Here is a 23,881-nt window from a genome sequence, read left to right as displayed (position 1 = left end):
ATCATCGCTCAAGATTTCGCTAAGATATAATATTTCTTACTACGTCTTCTTCAGATAATGTATTAACATTTGGCAGATTCATTTCACGGGGAATCTTTTTCTTCCTGCTTTGGCTGCAGTTCGACGTGCTCGTGCAGCAACGGTTTTTACCTGTTCTTGTCTTTTCCAATGTCTTTAATAAGCATGTATTCCGAACAACTTTTGCACGCATTTACCTGTTCTTGTCTTTACCAATGATTACATATTTCCTAAAAAAAACACTGATCTATACCAACGATCCTATAAACACAGTCTTTGTAATTAATTTAGCACTGAAATGATACGACTTTGACATATTTATTACGACTCAATATAAACTGGCTCGCATGGTAAATTATATTTTAAACAATCCAAACTCATTACATTTGACTGTGATAACGAAAAAAAACTTATCGCAGACGACAGGTTGTTTCATGCATTTGAGCAGTACAAACCTTCAGCAATATACATTGACAAATCAACAAATTCGTGCGCAACTAAATGGCTCTTTCGCTACATTTTACACAATTATTGGTCGAGTAATGAATAAACATTTCTGAACGTAAATAAATATAAAGAAAAACATGTAAATACCCCGAGGATAGTTAAAATTTTTCCGCTTTGTTGCACATCGTTTATGTAAATCAAATATTTCTTCTTCGTGCCTGTTTTCATTGACGTTTAAACAAAAATTGAATCTAAGAAATAGGTAATTTATTTTTATGAGCTGAAAGAACAAAACAACATACATTTATTTCATTAGCTTGGTGTAATATGTGAATATAAACAATTGTGCAAAATTATATTCATTCATGCATAAAAAATATTCCGTGCTGTCTGAAGAACAAAATATCGGTGTTTCAGCAAAGACAAGTGTAAGTAGGCGCGAACTGGAGTATGCTTGAACAAAAATCATTCTTGGTTGATTTGTTGGTAATCGCTGATAACTAACCTTCTGGCCAGAAATTATTTATATCTCGGCACTCGGGAGGCACGTTGTATAATGTTTGACAAAAAACTATTATACCATTTCAGATGTAAAATATATCATACATATTTTGTGTACAACTGTGTCCATTTGACAAGCTCAAGATGAGCGATGATGATGCTACAAGTGTAAGAGTTGCAGTAAGGTATATACAAATGGAATGTTTATTTAATTATGTTCTAGTTTGTTGTTATTCCATCTTGATTATACAGTAGGATAATAGGTCTGAAACCCTTATTAATTTGCTAATTCTGCAAATTGTTCTAGTTTGTTGTTATTCCACCTTGATTATACAGTAGGATAATAGGTCTGAAACCCTTATTAATTTGCTAATTCTGCAGGTTGTGATTGCCTGTTAGCACATGTTGGTCATTCATGGCTGATAAAATGTTCAAGAAATGGTTGTGTTGTGTTGGAATTTAAAAGTCACAAGCCAATGATGCTAATTATGATTGCATTTTATGTATTAATATTTATGGTGGAAACAGATCATTATATTGGGGATGGATGTGACAATTTATATAAATGATATCACATATATAATTGCTGTATGTAAGAACAATGTGCGTGTACATATGAATGAAATATTATGTATTAAGTTTTGTATTATTATGTATATTTTAAGCTTGTTTAATGTTGGCCAGCATTTGGTACGCTAAGGTTGCAAACCCTGTTATCATAACAGTGTTATAGATACGCCCACTCACGTTAGTCAGTATTCTATCCAGAGGTTCATGTTTATTGTGTAACAACAAAATGTAATGCAACACCCCTTAATTTGCTGCCTAAACAGACACAGTGCAATTGAATCATTGTTTACATTCATTTTTACAGAATTCGCCCCCAGCTTGCCAGAGAGAAAATAGAAGCATGTAGAATTTGTACATATGTGACACCAGCGGAGCCCCAGGTATGTTTAATACCTAAATTGGTTTTATGATAATTAGTTCATACAAACACATCTTTCCTCAATTGTAAAAGGGATGCAATGTTGATAAGGTGTGTAATTTAACATTAAAATTTGTATTTTTTTTGCTAGGTTACTCTTGGAAAAGACAAAGGATTCACTTATGACCATGTGTTTGATACTCCAACTGAACAACACAGTATTTACGATAATTGCATAAAGTCTTTAATTGAAGGGTGCTTTGAAGGATACAATGCAACTGTTCTTGCATATGGACAGGTTAATTCTTACAAAAATATTCCATAACTTCCTAAAAGACTGTTATGTGTTTATGAACAAATTGAGTTTATCTCTGATTGTGTTGTAATTCAGGGTTAAAACCAAACTTTTTCAAATTTCTTAGACTGGATCTGGGAAAACGTACACCATGGGCACTGGCTTTGATGTTACAACTTCCCCTGATGAACTTGGGGTCATTCCTCGAGCTATGAAACATTTATTTGACGGAATCAATTTAAGGTTTGTAAATGGCAAAGTTCTTATTGACGATTGTCTAGGAAATTAAAAAATAAGTAAAATGTCTTTTTAAAAAAAAAGTATTTACAGTAAAGTATGTTGTGTATCAAAAGGGTTTGTTTTGCAGAAAAGCAGAAGCTACAAAAAATGACCTTCCCCTGCCAGAGTATAACGTCACTGCCCAGTTTATGGAGTTATACAATGAGGAAATTATTGATTTGTTCGATACAACAAGGGATCCAAATAACAGGGTTAGAACACAAACCTTCATGGTATTGTTTTTATAATGGCCCCCCAAAAAAACTATTTCTTTGTTGTTTGGTATGCGATGTTCATGTAATTAATGCATAAAGAAAAACTTGTGTAGTTTGTGGTATAAATCTTGATGATAACATTTTAAAAAAAGTGGCATTTTGACAATGTTAAATGGGGCTGGCACTTGAAAATTAACAAACTAGTTTCTGACAAACACATATTTACCAAAGTTTGTGGTTTCAGTGATTTTGTTTTGATTAAGCTATCTAGATTTGAACTCAAATAAACATAATTGTAATTGAACCTTTACATAGACTTTTAGTAACAATAACATCAAACTTACATTCAGGGCCGTTCATCCATTCGAATTCATGAAGACTCAAGTGGAAATATTTACACAGTTGGTGTGACAGCACAGCAGGTTTCCAGTGCTGAAGAGGTGAGCTGCCCCCGAAATGAAATCCCAATTCCCATTCAGTGGTTTCTGAAAGGCCTTTGATATGGAGGCCCACGAACCCAACACGATTGTATCCACATGAAAAGTCATTTTGACATGACCCAAATTAGCACTTGATGCGAGCATTATTGCACTCGACCCAAACACACCAAGTTGCTGTTATCAGCTGTTTAAATACTAATGGAAAACCAAGGAAACGGTCCTTCATTATGTTTTGATGAGGGGTTGAGCCAACCTGGTTTCTTTGAAAACGCGGATACATGTATATTTGTTTTGATAGTAAATCCCTGCTGAATGATATCGGGAGATTTGTGGCTAATAAACTTTCTTTGCCAGGCCTAAGAATGGGCATTTATGTTGACTCTGTACACAGAGAATGACCTTTCACTATTTGTTCAGACAATAAATTAACCTTTGTCATTTCTTGTATAATTCCAAGAGATAACCACAGGTATCTTGAATTGTCAACTTGTTTTTGTATAAGGCCTATCTGATTCCCAGTATGTTGGTTTTATTTGATGATTTTTGAACAAAATATTGCAGAGAAATATTTGTAATGGTCAACGAATAATATATCTGTAAGTTACTGTTATAGCTAACTGTGATATTGCTGTCAAAATACATGTGCTTTAAACAGCATTTTGTTGATAAAACTATTCAAACAAATTTCTTGTCATATCAAAGCCCAGGCATGAAACCACCAGACAAAACTATCCTTTGTACCAACAATACATATTTAAAACATTACATTACATACAGACACTGAGATGTTTGCATGCTGGAGCATTGAACCGGACTACTGCTGCCACACAAATGAACGCACAGAGCTCCAGATCTCATGCAATATTTTCCATTCACATCAAACAAACAAGGGTTTGCAAATCAAAATCATCTGGGGTAAGATTTCTGTTTATCTGTTGTTTTTTAATGAGTTGCAAAAGTCATCAGGTTTTTTATTTGCAGAGTGCAGCTTCCACACCGGAGTCAGAATCAGCCCCGAAAGTTGAGGGGTGTGTAATTCGATTGTTTACTTTTGAAAGAAATAGTGTGACACTCAAAATATTTGTTGTTTGCAGCAAGTCAGAATTGGAATTTGAGACTTTATCAGCAAAGTTTCATTTCACTGACTTGGCCGGATCTGAGAGACTCAAGCGAACTGGAGCGACGGGAGAAAGAGCCAAGGAGGGAATTTCTATTAATTGTGGATTGGTGAGAATTTGTATCCATGTATCAGGTACATATGCTTATTTGATCAAATTGTTTACAGTTGGCTCTTGGCAATGTAATAAGTGCGCTGGGTGATGTAAGCAAGAAATCCTCACATGTTCCGTACAGGGACTCAAAACTAACAAGACTGCTACAAGATTCACTCGGAGGAAATAGGTATTGGTCACATTTTCATGTGACTTTGGACTAGTAACTGGAACACACATTAATGACTATGTGTTCATTTTGTAGTCGAACGCTTATGATTGCTTGCATCAGTCCATCGGATAGCGACTTCATGGAAACCCTTAATACACTGAAGTATGCTAATCGAGCTAGAAACATTAAGAACAAAGTAACTGCGAACCAGGATAGCACAAGCAAACAAATACAAGTATTGCGGCAACAAATTGCAGCCTTGCAGCTTGAGTTGACTGAATACAAAACAGTAAGTTCTTATGTTGTTCTGATGAATGTGTACAGAATCCAACTTAAAGTCCATTACTATGTAATATATGTTAATTAAAATGTACATCATTAACTGTGTGATTAATTACAGGGCAAGAGGGTTGTGGGAGAGGATGGGGTAGAGGCTTACAATGACATGTTCCAGGAAAACAACATGTTACAGAGAGATAACGAAAATTTAAGAATGAAAGTTAAAGCGATGCAGGTAACAGATGACAACCCTCATGTAAACCGGAGAAAAAAATGTTCACCCCTATTGTTGTCCATAAGTTTTCTATATATATTCTGTCAACAGCTTTTACCCATTAGCTGTCCTGTTCACCTTCCATACAAAGTTTGATTATTGTGATCAATTACAGGCCACCATAGAAACCCAAAACCAGCGATTGGTAGATTTGTCAACGTCAGTTGCTCAAAGCAAGTTGTCAGGTGATGGAGAGGGCAGTGAAGAAGTTGGATCCATGATTAAAAACTACATCAACGAAATCGAAGATCTCAGGTTGACCATTATTGGCATATAGAGTTTTTTAGGACATGAAATAGCAGAAGTTGGTGCATACACAAATTGAACTTACTGCCAAATGCTTGACACCTATTTGAATTTAGAGACCTGTAATTTCCTGTTTCCTTATGAAAACAAGCATGCAAGATTTAGTATTGTTCTGGTTATTTTTCATATGACCAGAACAACTATACAGCTTGTGTGAAGTTTAGTGTTATTTTTTTAATAGATCCAAACTCCTTGAAAGCGAGGCTTTGTGTTCAAACTTGAGAAGAAAGTCTGACAGCAATTCACCATTCCGGCGAATTACCAGTCCTATCCATGTACCTTTAAATGGTATGTCATTGCCCTTTGTTAAATGTTAACAGTTATATGCCAGTGGCTTAATGTTATTTCATTGATATTTCTGGGTTGGAAAAATGTTTGACATTAACGGTTGTATTTCTAGTGGCAGTTAGTTCAGATAATAAATGTTTTTGTAGTTGACATTCTATGTTACTCTCTTTTATTATATTGCATCCTATTTTTCAGCTTCCCTTGATTTTGAAATGCCAGAAATGGTCAATGGAAAACAAATCCTTGACCTCGCAAAGGAAGAAATTGACAAACTGGAACAGAAGAAAGTTAAATTAAAAAAAAAGACAAGGTCTGTAGAAAACACACATGAAAAATCTGAAGTTCTCAAGATTGTAGAAACAAGCTTCTTTTACAGAAATACAACAAAACAAACCAACACCACAAAAGAAAACGATGCAGAAAAACCAGAATCGGTCGTAAATGGAAATCTATCTGAACAGGTTTATTCATATCTGATTGTAATCTCAACAAACACCAATACCTGATGTTGTTTGTAGAGTGTGTCAGATGCGGAGACGGAGGCTTCTGAAGCTGATGCTGAAGATAATAATGCGACTACTGAGGATGAAAATGATGTGGAAAGCATGGATGAATATGATGAAGAATTATCAGGTAGTTATAACATCCCTTTTGTCATATCAATTAAGCAAGGGCTTGTTTTAAAATTATTTGAATAAACTTACATCTCTACTTGAAAGAAAAACACCTGCAGTTTTTCTCAACGATTATAAAAATGCCTCGTATATGATTGCTATAATGTCCACCTAATTTTTTGACAGAAATACCTGTAGCCGAAGAAAAAGATACTCAGAGTGATGGTAGCTTACATATGTTGCACCTGTTTTTAATTGTAGTTAATCATTAAGAAGACATTGTAGATCTTATAACCAAAACTATTCAAATTATGCATATGTTTCATTATATTTACACGATTTGTGACATTTCTTTGCTTGTTTGCTGATTGATCTGCTTTTTGCATTCCATTCATTTCCATTTGTTTTGGGTTAATGGTGGTGTTAGTTTGAGTTTTTGCTTTTTAAAGATAAGTTTTTAGTATTTGGTCCTAAAAAAAAACGAACCAAATAAATTAAAAAAGAAATATGATTTCATTTAATGCAAAATAACACTAATTTGACAAAAAAAAAATATTGGAACAATCTTAACACAATATTTCTTCGTTTGTAATCCAAAAAATTTTCACCATCATTTTATTTCACTTTCTGTCAAAAATATGACATCATATTCACTCGTTTTGCTGTGTAAATATTTTAGAATCAGTCCAAGAGGAATTTGCGACCATCACTCACGAAATCGACATGAAACAAAAGCTTGTTAATGAGTTGGAGATGATGCAGAGACGAATGAATATGATGCAGAAACAATACGAGGACAAACTACGTCTCATGTCTGACAAAATCAAGGCAACAGAAGTGGAGAGGGACAAAGTTCTCAACAGGATTGGTAAATTGCCAACTCTTACATGTTGTAAAATGTCCAAACAAGTTCTGACAATTGTTATAAATCTCCCTTGTGGGACACAACAAAAGCGCTTGCTGTGCTTTTCATAACCTTGCTTCCCAGTGGTTGCCATCCAAAAAACATGTTGCCTGCCCATAATTGTTACATTAAAATCCCACCATAAATTGACAACATATTGCTATTTGCTGAACTTTAATGGGTGAGATCAATGCTCAAGGTGTTTTGTGTCATTTGGCTCTAAAATTTCTTAAAATCTTTCAATATGTTTTGTATTTGGACTACAGAAATACTGGTATCTGTAATTAATCCATTGTTCTCCAGACACAAAATCAAGTGCTGGTAGTGAAGAAGCAGGCAAGGTTCGTTCTCAGTACAAGAGGCAGATTGATTCCATGAAGAAAGAAATGTCAAAACTGCAGGTTTGTCCTAAAGGTGTCCATGAATCGTTTCCATCTAATTCATTGAATTATTGTTTTCCACAGGATGCCAAAAAAAGTCACGATAGACTGGTACGAGAACAATCAAGATCAACCAACCAACTCAAAACATTAAGGAATGAACTGGAGCAAATGAAGAAAACAAAGGTACATTGTTGGCAAATTGTTTCTTCATTTGAAATCTAGTTAACATTTACAAATGAGCTACTTTGCTGCATGCATAACAATTAAAAACATTTGTTATGTTGTGTCCAGGTCCGCTTGCTTCAACAAATGAAAGAGGATCAGAAAAGGAGCAAAGCGCATGACAATAAACAGATGAAGGAGATTATGAAATTAAAGCGCGAATTTCGACAAAAATCTGTAAATTTTAACTAAAGGTGATAGAGTTAAAAACATGGCTGACAATAAATTTCATCCAGAGCAAAGTGAGGACTTTGGAAAGTGAAAACAAGAAGAAAGATCTGATGATGAAACGCAAACAGGAGGAGGTTTCAGTGTTGCGAAAACAACTTAAACCAATATCAGGAAAATATGGAAAACTACAACAATCTAAGCAACCAGGTTTGTTAGGATTTGTAAGCATGACCATGGCAACCATGTGAACAAATTTGTTGTTTGTTTTTTATTATTTGCCTTATATTTCCGGTTTATGCCTTCACTGACAACCTTTTTTGTGATGCAGTGACCTTGGATTCAACTTTTGTTGTTGAAAAGCCAAGTACACCGCTTCAAAACCTGGTAAAACTTTCTTGGCATTTTTTGCCACAATAACCACAACCTAACTAAACTTCTTGATTTTAGGCATCAGAAAAACAGCACAGAACACGAAAAGCTTCAAGTGAATTTTCCTCAAGAACTGCACGAGTAAAATGGAAGTCGGTTCAAAGCAAGGTTAGAAGCTGAAACCAATTAAGAAATTAAGTTTTATCAGAAATGTTCATGTTTTTATTTGGTTTCTAGATCAGTGATGTTGTAATGCAAAGGGAAACAATATCAAGAATTGAAAAACAAATGGAGCGCTTTATTAAGGATAGGGAGAGATTGCAAAGGGACATTGAACACATTCATCGAAAACGAACTAAAGCATCTGTCAAGGGGGAGGTAAAGGATAATAACAAATCTGTTGCTGCAAAAAAATACGTCGAACAAAATTTTAGTTGCTTTCATAAAATTCATGCTGAACTCATTCTTATTTTTAGAAATATTCTGTGCGCCAACAACTGAAGGACGAGGAGGACACACTGCAGGAAAATATTGATTATGTCAACGAACAAATCCAGGAATGCCAAATGGAAATAATGCAGGTAAAAAAAAAATTAGACACAAGTGTACCATAGCATGCTTAGCTAGGAGATGTTTTAAAGGTGGAAGAATCCATGGAGGACAATGGAATGGTGTCGAGTGTAATCCAGACATGCTCAGCAAATGAAGCGAGATACATGCTGGAAAACCTCTTCTCACTAGCTGTCAACAAGTCTGCTTTTGGAGTGCAAACCCAAAGCAAGGTCAGTGATATTAACCTTGAAAAACGCTGTTGAGCAAGGTTGGTGGTACACCCTGGTATTCAACAGATGGAAGATTTACAATCACGCTTGCGTGAAACTGAGCAAGCCTCGAAGCAAGCTCATGACCTGATGCGTTACATGTTGGAAGAAGGTCCCAACTTAGATAGAAGTAATACTGAGTGTATTAACGAGTACATGAAAGGTGAGGGACCAATATATTGTTGGCAATATTATGTTTGTCATACAATTACATTAGGACTGAATATTTAGACATGGCTTTGTAAGTAGTCCATTTTTACCAATTTTGTTTTAGTGAAATGCCAGTAAAAATTTCAGTCTTCGAATTTTTTTATACATTTACCACATATATTCAGCATTTAAAACAAGTGGTATATTACAAAAGTTTCTGTGATACAAAGGTCAACTTTCGCAAAAATCAATGATTTTTAAGTTGCTTGTCTGCACGTGGGTTTGTCCCAAGTTTAAGAAACATGGTGTATTTTATGCTCAACGTAATTTCCGTGCCGAAATGCATTCGGGCCGTATGTTCGGATGGCTTGAATGTTTACTTACATTGTGTATAAGCTGCAGACAGATGGCCACTGTTTCGACCTATAAGGTCTCATCAGTGCAGCTGGTGTGACTATCAGACGACTTTTCTGACTTCCACTTTGTGGTGACTATACAAATCACCGTCATCATACAAGCACCGTTTACTTACATTTCCCAAAAAATCTGGTCAATAACAGACAAATGACACGAAGCAGTAACATTTTTGTATTATTCAGGATATGCAAGTGACAGCAGCACAAGCTCAAGGGAATCATCACCGGGCCGTGGGGATGATAGTTTTGAACCTGCCATCAATGTGTTGAAAGCTGAAGACGATGGAAACCTTAAACCACAGCCGAAGGAAGTGAAAGCTAGACGTCGCACAGCCACACCCCAAGTAACACAATTTTGATTGATTTTAGACCAACCATACTTGAAAATGTAGAGGTGAATTGAAACAATGGATTGATTAATGGAAAATCCCATTGTGTTGTGAAATTTGTGGTTATAAGTGATAATAACATCTGCATGTGTGTGTTGTTGACTCCTTAGGTTTCACGGTGGATTTGCTGAAAATACTGGTGAATCTTTTAAATTAATCTTATGCCAAGAATTAACCTCCACATAACTCCTTTTATGCAGTTTTGTTGAGGTAATTTCATGTTTCATTGAACAGGAGTTGCTACATGGAATGGCGAGCCCTGTCCAGAACATCTACATGCACAAAGGTGAGAATGATGACTGGATTGCAAGCGGTGAAAGGCTGATAAATGGAACTTCCACACCTGACCAACTTAAATCTCCAAATGAAACGATCACAGATGAAAACATCAAAAACTTTGACAACTCGCTTAATAATTCAGTTGAGCAGGTAATAGTCTGGGGATGGAATAACACTCGTTGAAACAAAGAATTACTCATATGCAAGTATATAGTGACAGTATATTGTGCAGATAACTCCAAGACAAAGATTGGGAACTTACACGAAAGAAGACTCAAGCACAGACAAAACTGAGCCACAGCGAAAACCTGCCCCGGAAATCAAAATTGAAAAGTCGGTATTTTAAACATACATGCAAACAATCTTGTAACAAACACGCATTTTGTTATAGTGATGTGAAGCCCTCTATACTGGAGACACCGCCTGGGTCGCCCGTTGCACCTCGAGTAAAGACATCAATTCCTGCAAATGTTTTTTCACGCCTCACAACTTATGCTCTGTCATCACCAAGATCGAACAAGTTAGTGATTGTTTTTGACATGGCCCCATAATCTGCAACTTTCTAAACATTTTTGTTCTGTGACCCCGTGTAAGTTTTTTTGTAACCCCTGTATGGGCAGCACACAATTAATTACATAAACTACCGAAAGCATGACATATCGAGGTTCCTACAAAAGCCAATTGTTTTACGACCCAAAAATTACAATTTGTGAACTATAGTTTGAGAAGCACTGAAATACAGTTTGGTGAAAATGTAAACTATCAGCATATTGGTCCAGTATGTGAACACATACTCAGTTGTTTCTGTTTTGCAAATGTGTGTTTTTTTTCAATGGGGTACATGAAGTTTCGCAAAAAAACTTGCTACCAAATTGTATCTGATTAATTATAACATTTCATATACACATACTCTCAGATATTATTTATTGGCATGACAATCAAAGTTTGAAAATAGTAAAAAATACATGTGGATCATGGTAGCGGGTGTGAAAGAGCATGTAGGGGTATTAAATGGTGATGTCTATTTTAGTGACTATACATTGGCTACTGTGCCTGGACAGAGGTAACATTTGTTGTGGTTGCATGCAATGAGTAACATGAGATCAATTCAGTAGCAGTAGTTTAACATTTGTGCAAGATGAAAACATCTGCAGTCTCCTCATTCATGAAATATCCTGATACCCTGGCTTGCTTGTTTTTCTCAATTGTGTTAGAGCTCATTGTTCAGTGTACAGCATGGTTTGGCTTTAGATGCAGTGGGATACTTATCCTCTATTAAATAGTTTTGAACGCTTTTCTAAGCTGCCCCTGTTATAATGTTGGTGCAGTGTTGAATTTTGTCACAAACATGCCTTGGGTCTAGAAATCCAATTGTTTCATACAAATTTATTTTATAATTTTGTGCAGGGGACGTATGAATGTGTACAACCAAAAAGTAACCACTCCTCGATCGTCACCACTAACTTGTAGCCACGTCGCTGAAGGTCACCATAAGGCAGTGTTGTCTGTTCAAGCCACTGACCATTTGCTGTTTTCTGCCTCTAAAGGTAATGAGTCTTCATACAAGTGCTTTGCGCATCTTTATTTTGCTTCCTAACTGGTTGTTTTGCAGACCGATCAGTAAAAGTATGGAATCTTGTCACAGGACAAGAAATCATGTCATTAGATGGCCATCCCAATAATGTCAATGTACGAGTTTTTTTCATCTGTATCTGAAGTTGTTTTGTTTATCAATTTTTTAAGCATTAAATGAAAGTATACTTCTTTGCAATTTATACCAAAAACGTGGATATTTTTGTTTGTAGATTGTCCGCCACTGTCCGCTCACAGGACTTGTGTACAGTGTGTCACTGTGTTACATAAAAGTGTGGGACATTCGAAGTCATGCCAAGTGTGTTCGTGTTTTGAGGTAAAGATGTTTTGTAACTACATTTTTTATTTTGTTTTATCTCATATTTACCACAGATAGCAGATATATTGAGTTAACAATGCCTTTCATGTGTTGGATGTGATTGGATTATTTTTGAAAGGCCAAAAAAATACTGTTTTTGTGTTTGTAGCACATCGGGAACACATCACATGCCAAGCAACTTCATGGGAACCATGTCGCGCACCAATAAAATGCCTGACAACGAATATCAAATCAACGACGTCAAACTCAGTCCTGATTCCAAGATGCTCTTTTGTGCTGCCTCAACCCATGTGAAAATATGGGAATTAAACAAGTACTGATGATTTGACGCAATTAATTGTAAACTTTGTTTGATGTGGTTCTTTTAAATTTTCAGGTTTTCGGTCATTGGCAAGCTAACTGGGCACACTGGCAACATCATGACTGTTGTGGTCCCAAAAAATGAATCCACTGTGATCACTGGTGCCAAAGATCATTGCATAAAGGTAACAATATGATGACTTTGTAGGTGCAATAAATTACTTGTTTTTTTGTGTCATTAAAATCTATAACTGCTGATTTTTTTTATTCAAAGTCATTACAATGTAGCTGTTCTATTACATCAAGTTAAGAAACTTTAACTTTATTAACGTTTAATTGTTCAATTAACAAACTTTTTTACTGACAAATCAGTAGTAATTAAAGCTCGAAGGCAATCTGGCAAATGGGGTAGTTTTAAGGTAATCACTATTTTTTTATGACTGATTCAGGTTTACGATTACTCAAATGGGGCTCAAGGAAATATCAATCCCTCACAAGCACTTGAACCTCCGCACATGGATGGAGTTGAGTCGCTTGCATATTCGCCTTCTTCACAAATACTCTTCTCTGGTTCTAGAGATAAATCCATCAAGAAATGGAATATGGGAACAAAGTCTGTTATTAAAGTAAATATTGAGTGTGAAAAGATTTTTTTTGAACCAAAACAATTTCTGCCCATTAAAATTGTATAAAAGTGCCAATTAATTTCTCTCCGCATATACAGCAATACAGCCTTGCTGCAAAATAAGTTTGTGCCAGATTTAACAAATTCATGTGCAAAAAAGCCATAATATTGGAGAGCTGCAGACAGTACACGCACTGTTTCGACTTGTAAGGTCTCATCAGTGCAGCTGTTGACAGTGGCACTGTATTAGCTTTTACACTAACGGGCACACTATATTCCACTTTATGGTATCTTTCGGTGAATGTCAATCTGTTGGGTACCCTATACTGAGTACCAAACAAATATCTTTCACTACACCATTTCTTGTTTTATCATGCATACTTAATTTCTCATAATTCTCTAAAATGTTTTTTTAGTCATTATATCAAGCACACAACAATTGGGTTTGTGCAATGGATCTTATCAAATCTAACGACGGCGATGAAGTCTTGGTGTCAGGTGGAAGGGGAGGAATGCTGAAGTTGTGGGATATGGAAAGTTTTGGTTCCATTGGTTCCATTCGCGCTCACTCAGAGACCATCAACTGCATTGCTTCAAATAAACAACACATTTTTACAGCTTCAAGGTGAATATGTATTTCTGTGGTTAAGATCATTGTCCTTGAATAAGCTTATTACCAACAGCTCCAGTATCTTACAGTTTAAAGATACTTTGTGATTTAGATATTTATGTAAATTTGGAAGATTTTTGAAGGACCTGTTCTAATTTGTCTTTTCATCACCAGTAGAGAGAGGTTGTGTCACCAAATTTTATCATAAAAGTATTGACAGAAGATATTTGGCTGGATTTAAATTACTTAACCTTGCATCTCTTAACAGCGATACAACTATAAAAGTTTGGAGAAGAAAGCGGGATAGATGACCCTTGAACACCAGTGTTCCTTAAAGTACTACACAATCACAACACTACCACAATACTACCACCTAGTTACAATCACAAATAACAGCTTTAAAGCTGCTTTTTCTAACATGATTATGTCAAATCTCTTGATTTGATGAACTAAAATACACCTACACCCAAAATGTACCCTTCAACTTGATTAACACTTCTTTTTTTTCAAAAAAAAAATACAAAAGTTTTTTAATTTTGCATGATTCAGTTTAATTTCTCCCATTTCCCGATTCTTTTGGTGGAGTACCGTCATAAATAGCTTTTAGCTTAGTCATATGTTGGTGGGGTGGGTTGTTCAACCGTTCAAAGCGGCCTGCAACCACTTGGTCTAGTAACTAGCTTTAACATACAAATTTATGCTTGCCTGCTGGAATAATGCATGTCCTTATGTTTATTTTGGTACTAGTCATAATTTTCAAGAACACTACCTCGTAACAATATTTCTTTTAAATTCTTTCATTTATTCTTTTTCGTTCCCCAGCGACCGCACTGTTAAGGTGTGGAAAGTTAACAACGCCGCCTGACCGTTGCATCTTCCAGAAGATCGTGGTCGACCATTCTTCTTGATTTCAAGCATGTTTAATTTATGTGCATGGTAGCATGTAATGCACGGCCCAAAATATACCGTTTTCTTTTTGCTTCAATCCCATGCGGACCAAACATGTCGCGCTGTGCAAGAAAAATATTCTTTCCATACTCGATGTTGTGCATTCTGGAGAATTTTTTTTGGCAATATAGAAGTGGAGGACACTGCCGGGAAAATCAAAGCATATTTTTTCTCACCTGTGCAATATAAAGTTAATATACATTTCCTTGTGCATTAAGTGAATTCGGTAACATGTCTGCCAAAATGTGGTAAGCTTTCTGAGCGGTTTACGAAATCGGTCGCCAGGCAACGTAGCTTTATTTTTTCCAGCCTGACCCCTTGTGCGAAGCGTTTTGTCACTGTGATGTTATTTACTCATCGCGTGTGATTTGTACATCGATATCTTGTTGTCCTACGACCTGCTTGGAGCCTTTTCACGTTTGCTTTACTCTTACTTAGCTAATTTATTTTCAGTACGTTTGTTTATTAATATACATACGAGTACGCTTGGCCGAAGTGCATGTTTTCTTTCGGGTTTAGAGCAGTGACGTCGATATTAATTAAACCTATAGGATGAGACAGAAAATCAAAAGCTTACATATGGTGCAACTGTGTTTCTGCATTGTAGAACTCGGTGAAAGTATAAAAAAACAGTGTGCAAAAATGGTCATGGGTACAAATTGCTTTTGACAATTGGATTAGATAAAATCATTGCTACTTGAATTTGCATTGAAATATAAGACACGAACAATTACAGTGCGAACTGCATAAGCTATTTCAAACCAATACAATTTTACAGCATAAATTTAGTAGGCCTACATGGCTTTCAAAATTTGTCATAATTGCAACAAATATGGTTTTCAACGATTGCAAAAATTATAAAAGCCAACAGTACAAAAATAAATTCTCTCTATACATATATAGGATTCTAATATAAAAGCTATAAGACTAACAGTGAATAAAAAATGTGCGAATACAATGTAAAAACTAAGTGCAAGATTGCTACAAAATACTGACACAACTAAAATGGCAACTCCTTGAAATCGGATATTTTTCTGCCAAACACACTTTTTTCGTAAGAGAGAAGCTGCTCCAGAAATCCAATGTTCGGTTTAGCAGTCGGTCTGCAATCCTTCAGCCATTCACTGGCATCTTTTAGAGACCATTTTGAAACATGCATAAGATATCCAAGAACAATGGTGGAACTTCTGCTTCGTCCCATATTGCAGTGAACTAGAACTTTGTTTTTGTTCTTTTTACCAACAGCAAATGGACTAAAAAGCAAAAGCATTTCCATAAATGTGAACACAAGGCAGTTTAATGGGGTATTTGAGGGTTTTCCTATATATATTATAACCAGGTTTGTCACATGCTTTCGCATAGCAAGGCAGGGTCGCCCAACTGCGCAGGGCCCTTTATATTTGGCGATCTCGATCTACGTATGTGACGGTCTGACAAGTTGTGCACTAGCGCACCAGTGTACCTTGGCCACAATATATCCCGTGAAACCACTGAGCTTCTGTAACCTGTGAACCTAATCCTGAAATCTCGTTAGGTTTTCCTATATATAGTTGTTTTCTGATAGGGGCATAACGCAATAAACTCCTTGATCAATGCCCATGCCATTTTAATTTTTGCTTATTTGTGTCCAAGTTTTTCATGCAAAAAAGGTAGTTTGGTTTCTCACTCTTTAATTGCATCGAAAATGAAATCTGATGTCTTTGGAATCCAACAAGCAAGGTCAACTTGGGCCTCGTCATCCAACCTTATAGTCATGTATTTTATCTTGTCACAAAACAAGTTTGGTTGATCAAGTGTAATGTTGATGATATGTGTAATTCCTATAACAAAAGTTATGTATTTACATACATCAAGTACACAACATTTTGACTGGTGTAATTTACCGAGTAGTTCCACGATTTCTTGACTGGTAGCATGTTTAGCCGTTGCTTGATACAAACTGCTTTCAATAATTTCTGATGGCCATGTCTTGTAATACATAAACACATGTGTATGACAATTGAAGATATACTTGAACAGAAATGCATACCTTTGTGTCTGTAGCTCTTTGTTCCTTGCTTGATATAACTTTGGGAGTACACAAAAATGGGTACTTGGTTTGAAAAATGGAAAAGGAAGAATGCAGTTTGTAGTATGAAATATTTTCAGCATCGAGTGAAGTACCAACACTGCCATCTCCATCATCATGTCTGTCATGAAAAGGTAATTAAGTTTCATCAACTAATCTGTTGTACTGAAACCAGAGCTAACAAGTCGCAAAAAAATTAGTCGCCTACAACTACGCAAAAATATTTTTGTTTGACTCCAACTCCTTTCGTTTAAAAGTGTTGTTAACTGGATTAATATGTCTATGACTCTGACATTCAGTGGTTAGTTAAAGAGGTCGAAGTTGTGGTATTTTTTCCAACTCCGGCTTATACAAAACCATTGACTCTGACTAAAACTTAAATATATTTGTCTCACACGAAAGTCAATAGATTTTAACACAGAAAACATAGTTTCCCATAATGTTGTCAAAAGCAAGAGGTGGAAATCGTTGCAACTATGAGTCAGGTATGGGAAGTGATTCCCGGAATCGGTTATCAGGAACTTTGACTGAAACTTACATAACAATCATGTCAAACTCTTTCAGTTGGTTTGGAATGCTGAGAAGACAGCCAAACTCTGTGAGTAAGGAACTGCAATGCTTTGCTGTAATAACATGGGACTTCTCATATTCCTCTGATGACCTAAAACATTAAAGTCACTAAATCAGTTACAACAACTGTTAGTTTACCAAAACTTCCCACCTGCAATCCAACAATAACAAATGAGTGGGGTTATGCAACTCTGACTTGCCCAACCAAGACTCTGCTACAAGAATGTTGTATAATTCTGTGGCTGTCCATTCCTGGCTGTTTTCAACCACAGAACCATTGGCATCAACTTTCCTAGGAACTGGTCTTGGAACTTGGTTCACTTCCATGATTGGATAAACTACATTTCCTTCTGTGACAAGCTTGCCATTTTGCCGGTTTTGGCCGGCCAGCGTCTGCAAACAAGAAAGAAATGACTGCCATAGACTTTAAACAAATAAAATAGTTTTGCTTCTGGATACTTAGTGCCCACTCTGTATTTACACTACGCGCTGCAAAGGTTTTTGTTTCGCAAAACGCAAATATTTATTTTAGTCAAACTTATTTTCACAAATGCTTTGATATGCGTACATGCCAGCATTAAATCACATACCACAAGAATATTTTTTTAATCCTATTTAAAAGTATGTGTTACATCATCTGCAGCTTGTTTGTGAACTTTTGTGGATCCCAAGTTGGAAGGGACACTGCTCGATCTTGTTGGATGTGAAGCAAGCTTGATCTTGTTATCAATCTTTGATACACTCACAGACCGCAATTTCCTTGAACTTCCTGAACCCATGGCATTTTGTTGCCAGGTCTTGCTTACATTAACCACTGCAACCCTACAGTTGTAGTTATCAAACAGCTTTAAAATTCTGAAAAAAAACAAAGCGATTGAAAAATTTTACGGCGCTTTCAACCAAGTATAACCTTTACATACTACATGATACTTGAATTTATTCACTAATTTTCTTCCAAAGTTATATTTCCAGGTGGTGCTATAAAGTAGTCCTCCAACGTTACTTTTGCATTTGACAGAATTTCATGTTCATTAGGGGCAACAGTTATTTCGTCGCTTCTAAGGTAAAGAGCCATGTCTTCCAGAACACATGTTAATGGTTCAATATTGTCAGTAGGTATATCTTCGAGTTTACTTGCATAGTTGATGGCATCTTGTAGTGACTGTACTTCGGTAGGAAGATGCCTAAACTTTATGAGCGACAAATTTTCCAACATAATTTGTTGATCTTTTGTAATTTTCTGATGGTTATCTTTTTTTGTCGTTATCCACTGTGGTGTACTCGGAACATATTTTGTTGACAAACATGCAGCAGAGAATAACTGAAATTTTGACTCAAATTGCAAACACTTTTTGCACAGACTACACAACATTTTTTTCCAGTGTCTAGATGAATCCTAGCAAGGAGAAAACACATATGGGTAATGCAAGTATGCAAATGCTTGGTGGAACCACAACAAAATACAACCATTTTTTATATGAACACCCATGGAGTGCCACTTTGACAAGTTAAGTCAGATATATTACACGAAACAACATTAATGGTTCTTATTAAAGTACTATGTTTCATAACACACAACTTTTGCTTATCAACAATACACAGCACAGAATGTATATGGCAGCAGCATTCACCACAATAAATGCCGCATACAAACTTAACATGAATAAATAAAGTTGGTATCAATGGTATTTTACAATTAGGACTTATTGCAATTTTTTGAAATCATAAGTTGTTTCTCTTTGATCCAATGATCAATTCTCTGTCGTAAACCTGAATCAGGTTCAAGCATGCTTTCCTTAAGCTCTTGTCGGTTAAATGGATCTGTCGATGAGTTGAGAAGATGTCGCATTATTATGCTTCGATCCATAATGTGACCACTGGGCAATAACACTGGGTCTCTCATAAGGGTATCCATTAGAGGGTCTTTGAACTCATCTGGAATATCACCATAATCAACTTCTGTTTGGTTAAGCTTAACAAACTGCTCATGTGTCCGCTGGGCAAAGAGACGGAAATGGTCAAGAGAAAAGCTGCTTTTAATAGCAAATTTTTCCATTCTGACAATGGCAATGTCAAAAAGCTCTTTGCTGTATGAGCGTTGGTCACTTGCGACGTAGTGAATAAACTTGGGTCCATCCAAATGAAGGTAGACGTCAGTTAAGGTTTCGAGCCACTTCTTTGGTTCAAAGCCATATTTTTCTGGATTTTTCACTTTTAAGTCCTTGCATTTTGGTCCACAGAGCTGCTGCAGGTTGAAGTTAAGCATAGCAGCCAGCCGGTCACCCAGCTCCGGACGCAAAAATGGTGTCTGAATCAGTTGTGTTAAGTAGTGCAGCATGTCTAGAGTTTCATTGGTTAGTGTGAGGTAAGATTTGCACTGTCTCTCATCCTGTTGCAGCTGTCGTTCGCGTGAGTGTCTTGTGTCTTCCGGCATCTTGTTCCATGTTTCCTGGTCCTTCATTGCTTCTTGTGCTTCATGGATTTGTTTCAGGGAGTCAAGGCTTTCATCCAATAGAAAAGTCGTGTCATTTATCAACATGTTTACGAACCGCACAAACTCATGACCGGATCTGCTTTCCTCCACTATAGCATCCTGGTACTGGGGATTTTGCCACAGACTTTTAAAAATTATTGAAATGTGGTACCTGATGCTGAACTTATCGTAAAACTCGTTGCTGCTGCCAGTGGTTTCAATGTCAGTGTAAAATTTCATTAGCGATGAAGCAAGATGTCTCACGGCAAGTGGATGATTTTCAACCATTTCATACAGATGTCTGACACGAGGCTGTATGTTAGGATTCATCACAAACATAACTTCAATAAGTTTTGCAACAAGGTATGGGTTGTTGAAGTAGTTTGGTGAACAAGCAAAGATCACCAAAAATGTGGCAAGTTCACTGGACAAGTGATCATCTATTGCCCCAGGTGCATACTGAATGACAAACAGGAGATGCTCTGCAATGTCCTCCACGTAATACTCAGGCAGCATAACAAACATCTGGTTGATTTCATCTGACAAAGGTAAGTTTATGTCAGCAGGGCAAACCAATTTAAGCAAGTATTTAATAAAAGAGGTATAAAAGTTTATGCATTGACTCAACATATTGTCATCGACTAGTCCTATGGTGTAACAGGTTTTTTCTCTCATCAAGGCTGTCATTTGCTGCTTGCATCGTTTCAACATCGCTTTGTTCCGGCTTTCCAGAGGTGTGTTTTTCCATTTGTCCTGAGTGTTTTGCACCTCAGTTATAACTGAATGCAAGTCATGGATTGCACGGAGTTTTCTCAAAAAGTTTCTGGCACACGGCAACACTGACAAGTGATGTGCATGCATCGTCAAAAAGAAGCATTCTGTCAAAAACTTGGGGACATCAGATGAACTTGCTAGACTTGAATGCCATTTTTCAACCTCTTCAGAAGTGGCTTTTATTCTTGTTTCACTTGACACATTGACACGTGAACTAGTGCTGTGTATGTACATAGGGTCAACCTTGGGCACTTGAACTTTTAATGAAAGTCTCTGTAGAACAACTAAAATGTTGATCATAAAGCCTGGTTTGGCAAGCAGTGTTTGGTTGGCATGCAGCTGTGACCACTTTTCATTTGCCTTTAAGGCAGCAGAGAAATATTGAACAGCAAAGTCTCGAGACTTTACATTTAATAGCATACTGTGAAATATTTTGAACTGTTCTTCTCTTACTTTTCCTAACTGGCCTTGTAGAGAGGTCTGGATGAATTTTACATTTTCACCAGTTAGGTTGTCATTGCTTAAATATTTTCTAGACACTTGTTCATCATCTTCGGCAAACACAGAGAACGACAAAAACGGACCCAAAAAGGAAAGTCTCTGCATTTCTAAACCTATAGCATCAGAAAGAGAAACTGGCAAAAACTGTTTCATGTTTACCAACAAAGTGCAGATTGGCCTTTCTCTTGAATTAGCACCGCTTACCACTTGGCATAATTCGGAAAGGGCCATTAGAGGCAAAAGATGGTTGTCCTCAGCCATTGAACTGTTAACAATGTTGAGACGGATATGTCCTAAAACTTCCTCAAATATACTTTCCAGCATGTCACATTTTTGTGCTTCTTGAATGAAATCAACCAAAAACCCAGATGGCAACTTTTGTTGTATTATTGCAGTGGATATATACACAGTTAAAGCACCAAATGATTTCACAGTCTCCAAAGGAAAATATCCATTGAGCAGCAAAAATATATGGCTTATGCTCTGCTTACAAATTTCATCTACTACATGTCCTGTATTACTTTGACTTGAGTTTTGCTTTGTTATAGAAGCTAAATCATAGCACTTCAGTAAATACTCAAAGATAATTATCTCTTCAGTTTGTGGGCACCCATCCACAGAATTTTTATTTAGGCTGTCAGTCCTAGAAGCCAAATCCACTACTATTTCCATTATTCTGTGATTTAGTATGTTTCCAATGCAACTTGATATTGATGCCAAGGAATGAACACTTGACACATTTTCAACAATAGAAACAATGCTTTTCAGGAAATTCTTGCCATTATTGGATGTCGCAAATATTCTTTCAAAAAGATCCAGTAAAGAATGAGACTTTCCATTTTCAGTAGGTGGAACAGGAAAAGGCTGATGGTCAACAGACATCTTAGTATCATTAGTAGATACATTAACTTCCATTTTATTTTCATTGGATTGCTCAACAGAAAATCCAGATGTTACATCCATTTCATTGCTATCACCATTTTCCACAGATGCTCTGGCAATTTTCTGCTTGGGAGACAAGCAGGAAACTTGGGAATTGTCATTTGAAGAGCTACAGGACATTGTTGTTGAACTTGATCTTTCATCTCTTCCCCTTGATAAGTGGGCAAGACGTTTCTGGCGAATTTCCTCTTGAGTTAGTTCATTTTCACTCATTTTGCCAGATGTTAACAATTTTGTTCAAACAAAAAAATATACTTAATTTTTATAAACAGCAACTGCAATAACTGTGTTATAATAATAATGGCCTCATAGATGTAAAAATAAAACCAATGCTACAGCAAAGGAAAGCGTCCACTGATTCCAGAAATATTGTAATATCTAAATGACAAGTTTTATTTCTCTGAATGTTAACAATATTACAAAACTTGAATTTCTATTAGGGATAAATTAAAAACTCTGAAGGCTATTTCGAGGATTAGCGCACAAAAGTCTACGACGTTTGTTACATAAAATGACAGTGCAGAACAAAGGCGACTTGAATAAAAATAAAATACCAGTACAAATAAACGAGAATATATCAACATTTTCTTGATGAACTAACCAATTCCTAAATACAAAAAACATGCCACTTTCCCCTACTCATTCTTCAGTCTTCTCTTTGTTCCACATGACTGGTAACAATGAAAATGCTGTGTGTCGTGTTGCGAAGTGACGCAGCAGATTGTAAACACAATGACGATTTCCACTTTTAGATCACAGATTGGATGATTTTGGCTTAGACTCGTCCCCTTTTGTTGTATACGTTGACAATGCTGAAGGTTTCAGCATGAGCGAAGACCCGACATCAAACTTGTCCAGAAAGTCACGGTGAGACAACATGCTGCCTGCAGGTCCTGTCAGAACAATACCGAAAACTGGGACCAAACACCGTGATCTATGAGAGCGAAAACCATGATCTATGAGAGCGAAAACCATGATCTATGAGAGCGAAAACCATGATCTGTGAGATCGAAAACCATGATCTGTGATATCGAAAACCATGATTTGTTTATTTGTGGAAAGAGTCGCAAATATATAGGGATACATCAAAGACGAGACAGAAACCAAGAGATAATTGCTGCGATTACGCGACAAAGGAGACAATTAAAAGAAGTAGCGCAAGTTAAAGACGTAACGCAAGCGAGATAACTAGCGAAGGCGCCAGAAAGACAGGTGTAAATGTAAAAGAGTATAAAAAAGGCGGTTTCAAAAGACCAAGTTTAAACAAACTACCAATAAATATTCGAACTACGTCAAGCCAAAATCCCTACAATACATTAATCAATATATTTGTGTAAGAGCATAAACTCTTTTTCAATATATTACCCTCTTTGCCGAGCTTTAAAATTTTAATTCTTTCCCATATAGTTCAAAGCAGTGAAAAATAAAAAACAAAAGGTCATGAACAAATCAAGTAAAAAGAACACAAAGTGGAAATTTTTCCCTGAACTTACGAACAACCACAAAAAAGGGTCGCACTGAGTTTTCGAAGGATTTGAACAAGTTAATTCGTATGTTAGTTTGTGTTCTAAAGTATTAAAAAAAACATTTGCTAAAAATAGCATGCCGATAGGTACTATAGCGCTAGAGAGCAAAAGCTACTTTACTTTTCTGCTTGAGTGATCATTGTTTGACTTTGGCAATTGCGGCAGGTATCCGTACGTACGGTACGTGTACGTTCATTGTTGGAAAGTGTTGAAATATTGTTTTCCCAGGACGTGTTATAGGTTTCTTTTTTGCCCTAAAGT

At 36.3% G+C, this 23,881-nt stretch overlaps 3 protein-coding genes across 9 annotated transcripts; 1 reads left to right on the top strand and 2 right to left on the bottom strand.

Annotated features, from left to right (window-relative positions):
* The first annotated feature begins 1,051 nt into the window (after positions 1–1,051).
* On the top strand, positions 1,052–15,257 carry LOC145906670 (kinesin-like protein KIF21A). Of its 6 annotated transcripts, none has more exons than XM_082994158.1 (42): positions 1,052–1,151; positions 1,841–1,916; positions 2,046–2,192; positions 2,317–2,432; positions 2,557–2,680; positions 3,034–3,123; positions 3,901–4,038; positions 4,105–4,151; positions 4,218–4,350; positions 4,409–4,524; positions 4,600–4,795; positions 4,907–5,020; positions 5,175–5,314; positions 5,547–5,653; positions 5,849–5,963; positions 6,030–6,114; positions 6,172–6,286; positions 6,454–6,492; positions 6,947–7,135; positions 7,475–7,572; positions 7,636–7,737; positions 7,846–7,953; positions 8,013–8,154; positions 8,276–8,331; positions 8,395–8,484; positions 8,554–8,694; positions 8,793–8,897; positions 8,958–9,098; positions 9,165–9,300; positions 9,887–10,047; positions 10,327–10,521; positions 10,604–10,704; positions 10,763–10,891; positions 11,402–11,434; positions 11,779–11,918; positions 11,984–12,060; positions 12,177–12,280; positions 12,432–12,596; positions 12,660–12,768; positions 13,033–13,209; positions 13,625–13,833; positions 14,087–15,257. In XM_082994158.1, exons 1-42 carry the CDS (start codon positions 1,111–1,113, stop codon positions 14,127–14,129), a joined length of 4,890 nt encoding a protein of 1,629 aa, XP_082850284.1. In that variant the 5' UTR covers positions 1,052–1,110; the 3' UTR covers positions 14,130–15,257. The 6 variants fall into 6 exon arrangements, with proteins under 6 accessions (XP_082850284.1, XP_082850256.1, XP_082850264.1 ...); XM_082994130.1 differs by having other exon boundaries at positions 4,105–4,350; positions 14,087–14,154; positions 14,641–15,257; XM_082994138.1 differs by having other exon boundaries at positions 4,105–4,350; positions 14,641–15,257.
* Positions 15,258–15,412: 155 nt separating this feature from the next.
* On the bottom strand, positions 15,413–18,255 carry LOC145906721 (serine/threonine/tyrosine-interacting-like protein 1). 2 transcript variants are annotated; one of them, XM_082994178.1, is made up of 7 exons: positions 18,037–18,255; positions 17,556–17,797; positions 17,373–17,495; positions 16,796–16,955; positions 16,650–16,734; positions 16,433–16,586; positions 15,413–16,019 (listed from the first exon to the last, which is right to left on the bottom strand). In XM_082994178.1, the coding sequence occupies exons 1-7, from the start codon at positions 18,181–18,183 to the stop codon at positions 15,767–15,769; spliced, it is 1,164 nt and encodes a 387-aa protein (XP_082850304.1). In that variant the 5' UTR covers positions 18,184–18,255; the 3' UTR covers positions 15,413–15,766. The 2 variants fall into 2 exon arrangements, with proteins under 2 accessions (XP_082850304.1, XP_082850311.1); XM_082994185.1 differs by having other exon boundaries at positions 17,995–18,085.
* Positions 18,256–18,801: 546 nt separating this feature from the next.
* On the bottom strand, positions 18,802–22,370 carry LOC145906711 (ubiquitin conjugation factor E4 B-like). Its single transcript, XM_082994167.1, has one exon. It carries the CDS (start codon positions 22,305–22,307, stop codon positions 19,101–19,103), a length of 3,207 nt encoding a protein of 1,068 aa, XP_082850293.1. The 5' UTR covers positions 22,308–22,370; the 3' UTR covers positions 18,802–19,100.
* Between the last annotated feature and the right edge of the window lie 1,511 nt (positions 22,371–23,881).

The sequence above is a fragment of the Ascidia mentula genome, chromosome 1, assembly GCF_947561715.1.
Source record: "Ascidia mentula chromosome 1, kaAscMent1.1, whole genome shotgun sequence".
NCBI classification, from domain to species: domain Eukaryota; kingdom Metazoa; phylum Chordata; class Ascidiacea; order Phlebobranchia; family Ascidiidae; genus Ascidia; species Ascidia mentula.
Note: the sequence above shows the minus strand (reverse complement) of the source record. Positions and strands in the feature narration are given on the sequence as shown.

Excerpts from the sequence above, each read along its gene's own strand:
- LOC145906711 (XM_082994167.1), bottom strand. The coding sequence starts at position 22,307 with ATGAGTGAAAATGAACTAACTCAAGAGGAAATTCGCCAGAAACGTCTT.
- LOC145906721 (XM_082994178.1), bottom strand. The coding sequence starts at position 18,183 with ATGGGTTCAGGAAGTTCAAGGAAATTGCGGTCTGTGAGTGTATCAAAG. Across the intron at positions 16,735-16,795 it reads AAAGAGCTACAGACACAAAG|ACATGGCCATCAGAAATTAT; the intron begins GTATGCATTTCT and ends ATGTATTACAAG. Across the intron at positions 16,587-16,649 it reads AGAAATCGTGGAACTACTCG|GAATTACACATATCATCAAC; the intron begins GTAAATTACACC and ends CTTTTGTTATAG.
- LOC145906670 (XM_082994138.1), top strand. The coding sequence starts at position 1,111 with ATGAGCGATGATGATGCTACAAGTGTAAGAGTTGCAGTAAG. Across the intron at positions 4,796-4,906 it reads AGTTGACTGAATACAAAACA|GGCAAGAGGGTTGTGGGAGA; the intron begins GTAAGTTCTTAT and ends GATTAATTACAG. Across the intron at positions 5,021-5,174 it reads TGAAAGTTAAAGCGATGCAG|GCCACCATAGAAACCCAAAA; the intron begins GTAACAGATGAC and ends GATCAATTACAG.